This window comes from Lissotriton vulgaris, chromosome 3_1, assembly GCF_964263255.1.
Source record: "Lissotriton vulgaris chromosome 3_1, aLisVul1.2, whole genome shotgun sequence".
In the NCBI taxonomy this organism is placed as follows: Eukaryota; Metazoa; Chordata; class Amphibia; order Caudata; family Salamandridae; genus Lissotriton; species Lissotriton vulgaris.
Genome location: NC_141689.1, coordinates 703,202,006 through 703,217,057, shown reverse-complemented (window position 1 = coordinate 703,217,057; position 15,052 = coordinate 703,202,006). Strand labels below are relative to the sequence as shown.

Sequence of the window (15,052 nt, the reverse complement as noted above, 5' to 3'; positions counted from 1 at the left end):
AGTGTTCAAGCGCTGCATCTGCCTGGTCTCCGAAGAGACGGGAGCCATTAAAGGGCATGTCCACAAGATTAGCTTGAACATCCTCTGAAAAAACAGATGTCCTCAGCTAGGTGTGACGCCGAACGGCCACCGTCGAGAAAAACGATCTGCCTAGTGAGTCTGTTGTGTCTAAGAAACAGCGCATGGCAAACTGTGCTGCATCTCTACCGTCTGAAATAGCTTGGGAGAAAAGAGCCCGGTGCTCCTACGAGACTCTTGGCAGCACCTGTGCAACCGTATTGCATATCGAATGGGAATAACGGCTCAAGAAGCATGCAGTGTTTACTGACCGCAATGCTACGCTGGCGGAAGAAACGGTCTTCTTCCCAAAGATGTCCAGCCTTTTGGATTCTCTGTCCGGCGGGGAAGTGGATGCTTGAATCACCAAGCTTGTGGAGTGGGAATGGTGGAGAGGAAAGCTGGGTCACCCGGTGCAGGGCGACGGTGGCGGGAAATGGTTCTATTCACATCTGTCAAGGTCTCGTTGAAAGGCAGCAAGGGTTCTGAGGTGGAGACACCAGGCTGCAGGACATACATCAAGATGTTCGTCTTGAATGCCACCATAGGCAGCTGCAGGTCCAAAGCCTCCACAGCCTTACGCACCACCATTGCAAATGAGGTTCCCTGCTCCATAGCCAGGTTAGGGGGAGACATAATGCCAGAATCCGGAGAAGTGTCCAGGCTGCTAGCAGCAACCAGGCCCTCATACCAGTCCAGGTCTTGATTGGGCTGTGGGATTTCTAAGGGATCCTGCTGCCTCTCCCATTCATCATCATCATCATCCATTCCTAGCCCTTTAGAATAGGGCAGGATGAACGGCATGGAGCCGTACGGCTCCGTTTGTGCCAGTCTCTGCATCAGAGGACACCTGACCAGCTCCATGTCTTCTGAGATGATGATGGGGGTGGGGCCAGCAGTGGGTGCGGCGCCGGTCCGGATCTAGGAACAGATCCAAAACAAGGCTGTGCTGCCGGGACCGCAAACCGTAGGTGCGGAACTCACAGGATCGCCTTCAGCTGAGCCTGCATAGCACGAAGGCACGCTGGCAGGGTCAGGCTGGCCAAAAATGGCATTATAAAATTCTTTTAATTGGGCAGAGGTCACTCCCGGTCCTGGAAAGGGAGGGAAATGCGGTGCTGACCCATGCACCTGCTCTGCAGAGCGAGGCCTCGAATGTCGAGGCTCCTCTGTCTCGTTGTGGGACAGACGGGGCAAAGTCGAAACAAGCTTCGACTTCTTGTGCTTTTTATGGTGCTTCTTACCTGACCGTAATGATTTAGATGAAGAAGACTTCGACCCCCCCAGACCGGTGCTCCGGCCTTCTCTCTAGACCGAACCGGATTCAAGATCGATTAGCCGACCTCCGTGGCGCCATGTGCTGAGACGCGATCACCTTTAAGGACCGCTGCCTCAAAGCCTTCGTAGCCATGGCCCGGCAATCAGAGCATGTGTCGTGGTCACCCTCTAGGCATTAGAGACACACTAGAGGTGGGTCCATGACCGACATGGTACGGTGGCAGGCGCTACGCACCAAAAGACTCGACAAAAAGTAAAAAAAAAGTCTGTCAAAAAGTGGCATGGGGTAGCTCTCTTTGACGGATCTGCGCTGGTAAGCGCAGAATGAAAATAACTGCTGTCAGGGTGCTGTGGTGGTGCCTTTTTAGACGACGCGGGCGTCACGACAAACCCGAGGCCTATGACATCACATTGAGTCAACCGACGCCACCTATCAGAGCGCAGGGGTACTGATATCAAAAATCTTCAGGATCCAGCCTAACGCCTGGAAGTTCAAAGGTAAGATGTCTCCATTAGATGAATTATTTACAATTCAGTGAGCTTACAACCCACCCACAACACAATATTAGCTCTTTTCTTGCTTAGTTCCAGCAGGCTTCCATTCAATTCTTGTTATCTCCTGCCTGGAGCTTTGACCAAGTGCATGTGTTCTTCCTTGTCCTTTTGCAACTAACTACAAAAAAACAAAATCTACAAGCGTTTCAGTATTATGTCTTTTTTTTTTAAACATATTTTAATGAAATTTCCAGTTACATATTCCACATTCCATAGTACAATGTTATTAATTAATTCGCATCGACTCATGTATAATAACACAGCAAATCCAAGATCTACCGTTTATGTATATATCTGCACGGGCAGTCTTACATTGTACATTACATAATGGACATATCAAGTAGTTCCAACAGCATATTATAATTAATATGTATAATAAAGCTTACAAACAACTTACCAACTACCCCCCTCCCCGAGGTTACGGTCTTTGTCCTTACTATATCCATACTAACTGTAAATCTAATGGGCAGGCATTATCTTATAAGCATCTAGACCACACAGCTATCTTCATCCTATGCAGCATCTGCAGTTTACATATCACACACCTCGGTCGAGTCATTATACTTAATATCTTTGTCCTAAGCCATCAAATCTAAGTCATGTATAGTATCCCTTCCAACATAACCTCCCATTCGAGGGATATCGGGGTCTTACGCAGGCCTCTAGTCTCTTCCCTGCGCAGCGCTGCGCCTTCTGCTCCGCCCCAACGTAACAATTCGGCATGCCATACTTGAACTTCAGGGGATTTGCGTGATTTCCATCTCATAGTTCTATTTCTAACAGCCAGTGTAAATGTAAAGTTTACAAATCGATATTGCACTTTGTGGGTGGTGATTCGAGTATGGAGCCCCAGGATGCACTCCTCCACAGTGTGTTGGTAATGGTAATCTTTGTGGCAGATTCTGTCATTTGTCGTACCGTATCCCAGTACCCTCGTAGATGAGGGCATTCCCAAATCATGTGTATAAAACCTACTCCCTCCAAAAGACATCTCAGGCAACAGTGCTGTGTTTGGGGGAACATCTTATCTAGTCTGTGCGGGGTTAAGTATGCACGGTGTAACACCATCGTTTGGATAAATTTGAATTTGGCGTTGCGAGGGATTTTCTTGGGGTACTCCAGCACTAGCACCCATTCCCTCTCCGACAACTATTTCCCTATATCCACTTCCCATTTTGCCTTCAACGGTTGCAGGGAAACTCTTGTGTGTGCACTGATCCCAGTGAACAACCATTTTATCAAGTGACGTCCACCACCCATATAGTATACCATCCTAATCAACTCATTCTCGGGGGGGGGGCTGTCCTCTGAGGAGCCCAGTGCGTTCTAATAAACCTAAGCAATGCTCTGTGAGTTAAAAACATAGACGCCGGAGCGCCTGTTTGATGTAGGAATGTGTTGTGGTCCATCAATGTCGCCTTCCTGAACAAATCTGCTACCGTACTTATACCTACATCTAACCGGGGCGTTAGTTTGCGTTTTGTCAGCCCGCCACTCGCCAATGTAATCCCTAGTAATGGTATATTTTCTGCGTATCTATGCGCTGTGTGTGTATATTGCAACGCCGCTCTCCAGCACCGCAGCGCCGTCTGCAGCAACAAGGGAAGCTCCGATGGAATCCTACTACCTGGGAGCAATAAGGCATGTAACGTCCCGTTTTCTAAGTCTGCAATGGTATGATCGATTTCGTGTAGGTTACGGCCCGCTGTCCAGTATGACAGCCATTGCAATTGACAGGCATAGTAATAAGCGCGAAAATCTGGTACTCCTAGGCCACCCGCCGCAGTCCCAACTTGTAGTTTTTTTAGGGTAATGCATCGCCTACCCTTTCCCCAAATGAGGTCGTAAGCAAAGTGTTAAGCATATTAAAGGTGTGTTGTGGCACAATCAGAGGCAAGTTTGTAAAATAATATACCAAACGTGGCAGCATAACCATTTTAGCAATAGCTGCTCTGCACGTTATGGAGAGTGGTAACGCACTCCAGAAAGCAACACTAGCTCTCAATGCTCTGATTGCCTTGTTCAGATTACCCTCCAACATGTCTTCGTGCTTTCTGTATATTTTTATGCCTAGATATCGAAACGTCGATTGTGTGACCTGAATGTTAGCATTCCCAATGTCTATCTCCGTAGTGTCCACCTGTTCCGCAAAGAAAAACGCATGTGTTTTGGAAGTGTTTAAAGCCAACCCCGATATATGTTCGAACCTCTGAAACGCCTCAAACAATGTGACCATTGGGGTGTGAAGGTCGGATATGTTCATAAGTATATCATCAGCGTATGCTGAAAATAAATGGGTCGCATTGCCTATACGTATCCCCATATCTAGAAAGTCTTGTCTCAATTGTATCGCTAAAGGTTCCAGTGCTAATATAAAAAGGAGGGGTGACAAAGGACAGCCCTGCCTCGTACCTTTATGCATGGTGTATTCCCCGGATATATGACCTCCCGTTCTAGTACGCGCCGTAGGGGCAGTGTATTATATTCGTCACATGTTATATATTCCATCGGGATGCCGAATTTCCCCAGGGCCCTGAAGATATATTCCCAATGTATGGAATCAAAGGGCTGTTGTAGGTCATGCAGCCAGCATGCGAATAACGTTTCGGGGCTTCCGTTAATAGATAATACAATTTCCGAATGTTTAGGGATGTGCTGTGAGCAGGCAAAAAACCAGTTTGGTCTATGTGTATCAATTTTGATAAATGTGGGAGCAGTCTGTTCACGAGCACCTTACTCAATATTTTAAATTCTGTGGACAACAACGACAATGGTCGATAGTTTGCCATGTCTGTGTGCTCCCTGCCCGGTTTTGGTAGCGCAATGACCAGTGCTTCTGCCATCGTATCAGGTAAAGAGCCCTTCTCCCATACCTTCTTATATGGAGCCACTAATTGGGGCACCAAAGCCTCCGCATAGGTATCATAGAATTCAATGGGGAGCCCATCAATACCAGGCCTTTTGTTGCGCGGCAGTCCCTTCATTGCCACCCTGATTTCTTGTGAGGTAATTGGTCCTATGAGCCCTTTACGCAACAGTAGGTAAGTGAGGTCGGACAGAAATGCATCTGTGTGGTTCAGTGGAGATACCTCAGGTGCTCTGTGTAATTCAGCTTTATAGTCGCGGAATGCCACATTAATCTCCCCTTGTGCAGTAATTATGTCGCCACTATCTGTAATAGGTCTAGATATGACCACAGATGGAGGATCAGCTCGTAGAATACGAGCCAATAATGCTCCCGCCTTGTCGTCCTCACTGTGGCACGCTGTGTGAATGCTGCATAATCTATTACTCTCAGGGATTCTAACAGTTCTGCATGACGAATTCGCACCTCCTGCAGAGGTCCTCTTTTCTCCGCATCCATAAATGACTCTTTTTCTAGTGTGCCCATTGCCTCTTCCACCTCCACTAGTGATTTATGCAATTCCTGTCTTGCACCTACCGTCATACCAATGGCCTTCCCCGTACTACAGCCTTAAAAGCGTCCCATTCTATCAACTTACTCGAGGCTGTATTACTGTTGTCTACAAAATAGTGTTCGATGGTATTGGAAAGGGTACTACGAAAGACCTGATCCTCTAAAAGTTGCGGCCAGAGGCACATGTGGGGACCGGCGTGGGTATCCTACCCCATGTGAATATAGATTCCAACGAATTATGGTCGGAAAAGGTCTTGGGAAGGTACTTGGAGTCAAGCACCTGCATGGCTATCCTACCAGAACAAAGTAGTCTATCTATTCTCGTGTGGAGATCGTGCACTGTAGAGAAATAGGAGTACTCTCTATGAAGGGGATGTCTCATTTGCCATACATTTGTAAATCCCATCCCTCCATCCACTGTAGTAATGCCTCCGCATGTTTTAACACAGTAGTGCCCTGTAACAACTGAAGACCCATCTCTTCACATCTGTTTGCTAAATCCGCTATCTTTTTTCTCCCTTCCCTGTGCACTGTAGGTTCACGATTTTCCTAGCGCTTGGACGCCCACGGGCAACAATTGCGCTCTACAAATTCCCAAGTTTACAAGTTTAACGGTGGGTGCGATCTATCCAATGATGTATCTAGCACTACGTTACAATCCCCTCCCAGTATCCAATGGTAGGCCTCCCATCCTCCCAGCCCCACTCAGTGTATTCCAATAGTGGTCTTGCTCATAATTAGGGGCATAAAAAGTACCCAGCACTATCATTTGGCCGTCCAGGAGACCCTTAACAAGGACATATCTGCCCAGCTTATCAATCCGTTGCTCCTGCGCAACAAAAGGCACCCTGTGTCTTACCCAAATCGTGGCACCCCTAGCATAATTAGAGTATATAGTGGAGAATACTTGTCTCCTCCATTTTTTCCTGAGTTTCACAACTTCACTTTCTATCATGTGTGATTCCTGTAGGTAGACTATTTGCGCTTTGCGGCGCTGTGGTTGGGCATGTATCCTGTGTCGTTTATGTATTGTGCCCATGCCTCTTATATTCCATGTTATAATTTTATACTTACCCGGTGCATGCATATGACCATTAAACATATCATGCAATAACATAACAGGACATATCTACTGATCTTTAGATCAACAATTGCGGACAGTTCAAGACCGTACCTCATCCCACCCCCGCAATACTTGGTCCGACCTGAAAAAAGTATCGGACCAGAACTCCCAAAAACTGATCTGACTTACATATATTAATTTCCAATGAGCAAACAAATTGAGGTAACACAAAGAAAACAATAAGAAAGGTTACATAGCGCCTTCGCCATCTGGGGGGTTGTGCCTGCGCCTTGCACATTCTATTATGTGGTCCACCTCTGCCATGTCGAGCTACTTCGGTACTAGAGTGCTAATGAGTGGTACCTGATAGAAATAACTACAGTGCCTGAAAGGGGGGCCCAGCTAAGTCGCAGTGCAAAAGAGCACATAAATTCTACAATACTTGTGTGAGTCCGTCACCCAAACAGGTTCGCGATCAGCTGCAGACTTGCTGAGGGAAATAAAGCTATACTGTCCTCAGAGTCCGATTCGTGGGAGTCCTCCTCTTTCGTAGAGTATTTGTGAACCGTTCTCGGCGCATTTGTGAAGGTCGCCGTGGCCAACACCGCCTGATGTTTGGTCTACTGTATCTGCTGTGATGTGACCCGCACACGTTCATTAGGTTTCCGCAATCTGCGGCCTCTGCGTCTAGTTGAGGAGGCCATAGTGGATTTCCGCCTCTCCTCTGCGAGCATATCCTTCTCCACCTTAGTAAGTTCCATCACCTCCAACCAATCCTCGACATCTCCAGGACTCTCAAAAAAATATGATTTCTGGTCATGAATTATCTTGAGGCATGCCGGGAACAACGCATATTGTAGATGCAAATCTCGAAGCCGTCGCTTCACCACCATGATGGAGGCTCTCTCTTTTTGTACCAGCATCTTGTAATCCGGAAATAGCAAAACCTTTGTGTTTTCAAAATTGAGCGGCGCCGCCTGTCTGGCCTTTTGCAGCAGGACATCTCGATCGCGGTAGTTCAAAAACTTTACAATGAGGGGTCTCAGGGAGCACCTGGTTTCGATCGTCCAGTTGGTATTCTATGTGCCCTTTCTATGCAGTATTGTGGAGAGAGACCCTCTGTGGTGACATTGTCCTTAAACCACTGTTCCATGTAGCCCACTGCATCCAGTTCCTCGATTTTCTCCGGCAGGCCAATTTCTCGGATATTATTCCTTTGCGCCCTTCCTTCCGCATCCTCCACTCTCTCCGTCAATGTGGCAATTGCTTCACATCAGCTTCCGTTTGCTTCTGCTTGGGTAACAGTTCCGCCAGTGTCGCTCCCTGCTCCTTTACCGTCTCCGCCGTCTTTGCATGATCCGCCCTAAGCAAGTTCAATCCAGTGGCCAGGGACACTATTTGGAACTTCAGCGCCTTCCTCGTGTCCCGCACCTCCCTTAACATAATGTCCAGTTTAATTTTCCGTATTGGGCCCCTTAGTTGGGGGTACGTATTCGGAGCTCATCTCCTCTTCCATATCCCTAGATCGTCCTGCAATAAGTCTGCACCTCGTTGTTCCGGCGGCTTCGTCTTGGTGCGTCCCACTTTGCCCATAGTTCACAGAGGATGAGTGCACTAGCGTAGGCGCAGGATAGGAAGGGTCACACCAATAATCCGGTGCCGACTCACCCGTGCAAGCCTCTCCTTGGCTGCTGCAATGAGGGACAGGCGTCGTCGTCAATTCTATAGTGAACCATCCAGGATCTGACCAGTAGTGGTAGTGGTTATACAGGGCCTCCCGGTCCCATCAGCCGCCCAACCGCTCCTCAACGACCCCCAACAGGGCAGTTACCAATCTCAGCAGGGGCCAATTCCTCGTGTGGCGTTAGCGTAGTGGAGCCCCTCTCGTCACGTCCCAGCTCGTGCAGTGAGGGTGAGGCCAATGATGCTCGTGGGAAAGTCGCCAACCATCTACACCCACCTTAGCAAGGTCCAGGCAGTCGTCTGGGCCCAACACCACAGCAGGGCGTCGCGAGGTGCAAGTCCAACATTCCACTGAAGGCTGCATGTCCGTATCGGCACACTAGCCCAAGGGGGGTGCCTTCTCCATACAACCGCGCAGTTCCACTCCAGTTCCCCGGCTCTTCCCAAGTTATAGGATCCGCAATGTAGCGGGACAGCCATCCGATCGATCATGTCCAGGCGGGCAGTTCAGGAGTACACCCCGCGCAGTCTCCAAGCACACAGAGTGGTGTGCCGATCAATTACAAATGGCCGCCACCACCTCAAGGAATGTCCGGTCAATCACGCTGCACCTATATGGTGGCAAGACCCAGGCCGCCGTCCGTTCCCTCTCTAGTGCTCAGTAGGGCATCATATTTAAGTCTTCACTCCCGGCGGAGTGCGCCTCCCCGGGGGCCAACCACCATGGGAGAGTAAGCCCTACCGCATCCCGAGCTTTCCTGATCGGTGCCCCTGCGCTCCGCCGCAGGGGCCTCCACCACAGCGGGTGTGCCTGTAATCGTGGGTCTGCCAATTCCGCCGTTTCGATCGTGGCGGAGTGCTCCTCTGGCCTTCACTGCCCCCCAATAGTTAATCTCAGGAGTTGCAGCGTTGGGACTCCGATGCAGCTCTCCGCCCGGCCGTCACAGTTGGAACAGGGCCGCACCGATCCTGGCTTTCCGCTGCACCTCCCACACGCAGAAGCGGCTCCGGGTGTGCAGGCTCAGCCGCTCTATCTGGCACCGCAGTCTCAGGTAAGCAACTAATACAATTAAGACTTATAGGGATTTTGGAGGCTCGAGTCCGGAGCTCTCCTAGCACGCGTCCGCCATGCTTGGCTGCTGGCCTCGCCCCTTTCAGTATTATTTCTTGATGTGCAATGTGTTTTCCTATTTTTAACACAGGCATACAATTTCTTATTTATGTTACTTTCACCCTACCTGCCTTCTCTATTGATGCCTTAGCTAGAGACACACACAACTGTACTTCCCTACACCATTCCAATCTACTCCACGCCACTCTATTCTATGCCACATCACTCCATTCAATGCCACTTTACACCACTGTATTCTACGCCACTCCATTCCATGCCACTCCACTCTACATCATTCTATGCCACACTACTACAGTCTATGCCACTCAACCCTACTCTACTCTACCCTATGCCACTCTACCCAACGCCTCTCTCTTCTACGCCACTTTCTTTCAAGCCACACTACCTTTTAGCCGTGATGAACCGAATCCTAGCTGCTTTACAACATGACAAAAAGATATTGGCAAAGCTAAGAACCATCACATAGGTGAGACCTATTGGCTTTGCCAATGCTTGTTTAAGTCATGTAACATGTTCCCATGAAAAGTTTTCTTTCCCAACAATTTCACTGTGTAATTAGGGACGTTCCAACAGTGTCACCTGTGTCTGTATCATTTAGGTATTCCTTTACCTTAGTAAGTGGTGAATACGTTCAGAATTACAGCAGTGTAGGTGATCATTTTACTTGCGTTGCATTTCACTGACCACTCCTTTATCACTGCCCTGTGAACGCCCACACCTACACTAGTGCAGAAGTTGGTGCATGCTTTGTGCATGTTTAAACTCTTGAATGGCAACTTTGCATAACTAATTAGTTCATAGTTTATTTTAACACACCTCTGAGGCCTTAGCATTAGGTGGTATACGTACACAACTACAAAGTCCCAATGGGAAGAGAGAGGTAAAAGAAAGGAATAACAGGACCGAGAAAGAGGACGGCATAGGCTTTCAATGCATAAAAGACAAACTATCACTGCCTCGGATTCAAGAAATGAGATTGTTCATGGGGGTACGGGCTGCAGGGAACTGTGTTTCTGCTGAGAGAATTCATTATGTATTCCTTGTATGTGTCCATTTAGGTATGAATAATTCTCCCAGTATCAAATTATAAAGCAACGTTTTCGGAGGATGGTAATCTTTTGCCTAAAGACCACATTTTTGGGGAATGTTTTTTTTTTTTAAGGCAAAGGTAGTCTGAGAGTTCTTTCATTTTTAAATATGCAAAGTTAGTTAGTTAAGCATGCATATAAGAAACATACCATACTAAGAAAAGGAGATGATGGATTGTGACTGTAGTCTTCCTTATTTTTCAAAATTAGAAAGTGGGCAGAGTCAACAGTCACCCTCTTCAAGTTTAATAATGAATGGAAAATTCTGCGGATAAAAAAGACAAATAAAACATCACTTATGATATATAGGTATGGGATCAGAAAAGGTACGGTATATACATAAAAAGTTAAAGGCACGCATCTTAATCATGTTCTTTAATAACAGTCTTTTACAGGCCAAATTCATCAAATCCTATCAGGTTTAAAGAGGCAGACTCCCTGGTAAATTTTTTCTGTACCACAGGACACCCCAACGCCTTACATTTCCAAGACCTTTTAAAAAGTATTTGAGAAGGAGTCACTTGCATTGCAAGTTTCGTTATCTGCATCAGATCGTTGCCGAGCTTTCCTTCTGCATCCTGGATGGAGAACATAGCCAGAGATACCTTCCCCCCATTGTAGTGCCAGTGCCCCTATGGGGTCGTGACATCACTGTTCCCTTAAATATATAGTACAGTAATTCCAAACAAACAATTTACAAACAAGTCTATTAAAGTTTTTTTTTAAACTATAAAACAACATTCCATTTGAAAATGTAAGTTATGAAATCACAACAATCAAATTATGTACAAAGTGTAGCAACTGAGGGCCAGATGTATCAAACATTTTTTGTCTTCGAAAACGGCCGAAATCGGCTGCTTGTGAACGCAAAAAAAATGGTTATCATATGTAGCAAACCCTTTTTTGTGATTCGGTAACCTGTTACCGAATCTCAAAATGGATAAGTTACTTACCTGTAATCCTAGTTCTCTTCCAGAGGTATACTCGTCAAAGTCAAAAGCAGTGAATTATCTCCGCCTACATGCGGGATCACGGAGTATATATATATATATATATATATATATATATATATATATATATATATATATAACCTACTGGCGGTCGCCAGTAGGTATATATAGTTAGGATTTTTTCCCTATGGGATTTCTGAAAATTCTATGCCTAATAACTTTGGCGTTTGTGGACGGAATTGGCTGAAATTTTCTGGAAAATGGCACATTTTGTTTCTGAGCAGCTCCTGGAAATTTGGGGGGGGTCGTCAAGGGGGGGCCGAGAAAAAAGGGGGGTCCCAAAACGCGTTTTTCCCATGTTAATTTCCATAGGGCGGTTGGACTCACTTTTAGCCCGAACGGCTGAATGGATTTTCACGAAACTTGGCAAAATTGTAGGGACTGTTAGCCCGATGTGCCTTTGCTAGGTCTCAATATATGTGCTTCAGTGGATTTTGAGAAATTAACGTTTAAAACAAGATATATATCTGTAACAGCGCTCCGGGTAGCGCTCCGGTTCGCGAACTTTTCGCGTATCGGAACTTTGCGATGCGAAGCTGATTGGCCCTCCGGTGTCTGTCAACATTCTAAACAGTCCGGAGCGGCCGCCATCTTGTCTCTCGGTAGGATCGAGAGACAAGAGGAGGCCAAAACAAAGGGGGAAATTACCATAAGGGGGCATAGTAGATCCTCGTTGACCCCCTAGGTTTTATGTGGAGGTTTTAAAAGGGCCTAGGAGGGTCCCAAAAAAAAAAAATATATTTTTTTTTGCGTGGTAAGCGCAAAGTTCGCGAACCGGAAAGCGTTCTGGGCAGCGTACTTTAAGGATAAAAGAATGATAGACTTTTCTAATACTGTATGTTAATTATTTGTTGTTTTTGTTTGTTTTTTTATTTATTTATTTATTTTGATTTAAAAAAAAATTATTTATTATTTTCATAGTTCATTAAAACTTCCAGCATTATATCATCTGGTATCTCGTCAAACATGGATGTTTCTGTCTCTTGTAAGGTTTGAATAAATTGTTCGTCAAAAGATTGATCCATAAAATCTTCATCCACATTTTCTTCAGTTACAATGTCTTCGGATGTAATCTCGAAGGAAACATTAGTTTTTTCTTGCTCCCCTTCCATTTTTTTGCTGTAAATTGCATAAAAAAAATAATTATATTAGAAGAGTTAGGGCACTGTTGGGTTTAAGTTCAGACATGTAGTTCTGTTTTTTTAACAGTGAAGTTAAAGTAAGTAAATTCATAATTATGGCAGAGAAGTGTAAGTCAATCAATAAATGTAACAGAGGAGGTTATCTGTATCTATAACTATAGCAGGGGGACAGTAAATAATTATCAATAAACGTTTTTACAAATTAATTTAAAGTGCCACTTACAAATTATCAAATAACTTTACAGGGAGGTGAAAAGGCTCTTGAAATGTAGTTCAGGAAGTAGTAGTCAAAATGGCTGTGTTTCCTTCTCTTCCTTTATATATATTCAGGTACATAACCAATCAAATGTCAGGAAAAAAAAATTGAAAATGAAAGTAACATTTTCATTGGTTGTCAATTCCAACACTTCAGATGTGTTTTGTGAAGTAATTTACCTCACGGTACTTAGAGAGGTCTACAGGCTTAATGGCTAAATGGAATTTCAATCAAATTTGTGAAAATGAAAGGGATTGTTATGTAGTATGAGCTAATCTATATTTGGTGAGAGTGTCTCTAGTCGTTTTTCTGTAAATTACTTTCCCACCTTTTTTTTAGGACCGCTTTCCGGGAAGCGGCCCGGTTCGCGAACCTTAAGCGTCACGGGAGTCCACCATTTTGTGTTTCGGTCGCATTAAGATACAAGATGGAGGGCAAATAATGTTTAGAATGGGTAGAAGGGGTTATGGTAGACTTATCTTGACCCTCTAGGTTTTCTGAGGGTGGCTGAGGAGGCTTATATGTGCGGAAAAAAACATTTTTTTTAAAAATTCCGCGAGGTTAGCTTTCGGTTCGCGAACCGGGTAGCGCCCCGGGGAGCGTATTTTGTGGAAAATTAGTGAAAAAAGTTAGAAAAAAATAATAATTGTGAGTGATCAGATGAAGGGTAGCTCTGAGAAGAGCTTTTGGGTTTATGGTACATTTAGGTACTTATAAGTAGGTACCAATGCACAGTCTTAAATTCAGAATGAAAATTCTGTTGCCCTCATCTGAGAAGTGAACTCCATCTCCTCTGTAGATATCTTGCATGTAGTAACGCAAGTTATTGTTGTACAGAGAGCCCATTCCATGGTCTCTCATGAAAGCTGAAACAGATTTGTTTACATGCTTCCTCGCTTTCTCAATTTGTGGACAAAATTGGTTGGACCACCTCCATTTCTGTCTTTGGCATATATTGGAATATACCAAGGCAGTTTGAGGAAAAAGTGCCATTAATTGCTCAAAGGTGTCCTTTAAAAGCATTTCCAGACCTACTCCTGTCAAAGTGCCCAAATCATTACCTCCACAGTGCACTATTAACAGGTCAGGTTTTGGCAAATGCATAAAGGTTTTCACCAATGGTATCAATTGGTGACATTTTAATCCTCTTTGGCCCAACCACTTAATTTCCACATCTTGTAAATTGAGGTTAGGTAAATTTCTGTTCTCAGCATACCTTTGAGCCCAGTGGATGTAACTATGTCCAACAATCCAGACCTTAAACATGGTGGGAGAAGGTTGTTCTGCAGTCAGATGAAGTGTGGTAATGAAAGGGCAGTTGAAACAGTAGGAGTTTCTAAAGAAAAAAAAGTGTGGGTTTGCAATGCTAATGAATCATTAGCAGTGATTGGTGCATTTGCATTTCTGAAAACAGAAAGTTAGGGTGCATGGATGTGTTCCTTGAAACATGTAATTTGAATGGTCAAGGAAGAAACATTTAATGAAAGATTGCACTGGATACGCAGGTGCACTGAGAGTTCAGAGTTCAATTGAAACATTGTTGTGTGAATTTGCAAACATGAGAGGTCTTCCAGGAGGTGGTTGCTATGGAAAAAAGGCAGAGAGGGCAGAGGGGGGGAAGGGTTTTGATTTAAAAAAAGTGAGGGAAGAGTTATGATTGGCTAATATGAGAGATATGTGAAATGAATATCTGTATTTCTGTGCTTTCAATAGCTGCAGCCTTTGGAGTGCATCCTTTTTCTTCTGCTGAAGACAATTTGGTGTATTTCTGAGACGGTTTTCAAAACTCAAAAAATATTTGCTAAGGTGAGAAAAGATTTATTTAATTTAGATAGAGAATAGTATGATTTAAGGAGAAAATGATGAAGAAAGCTGTGTTTTTAAAATGTGGTTTTGTCTCTAGTGATATACTAATAGAATTAGTTTCTTTGAGAAATTGTAATTGCATATTCGGTGTAGCATTCTGGCATGCAGTAACACAAGTTATTGTGGTACATGGAGCCCATTCCATGGTCTGTTATGTAAGCTGAAACAGATATGTTGTTTTTAAAAACGATTTAAGAAATCAATTACATTTCTGGATATGTACTGCTAGAGCTTCATAGGTTGTTTTGAGCCATATTTATAAGGCATTTGAGTGTCTTTGATGTTATGTTTTCCTTTTAAAATGTAAAGTGTTCCTCATGGGGCAAGTGTCTTGTAAATACGCTCCCACTTGTGCTTTGCAAATTTAGATTTTGATTATGGGAGTTACATAGCCATGTTAATAATGTCCAAACAATGGTGGTAGGGCATTCAAGAAAACGTTTTTCTGTGTCTCTAGGACATTTTCAGTCCTTTCCTCTTGAATGCAGGTATACAATTGATTTA

At 44.8% G+C, this 15,052-nt stretch overlaps 1 protein-coding gene across 1 annotated transcript in view; it reads right to left on the bottom strand.

The window, feature by feature from the left end:
* Positions 1-15,052, bottom strand: part of MAN2A1 (mannosidase alpha class 2A member 1) — a 1,326,430-nt gene that overhangs the window by 610,325 nt on the left and 701,053 nt on the right. Inside the window, exon 11 of the mRNA XM_086961008.1 lies at positions 10,425-10,539. Coding sequence (XP_086817134.1) covers positions 10,425-10,539 — 115 coding nt within the window. The remainder of the gene's footprint in view (positions 1-10,424; positions 10,540-15,052) is intronic.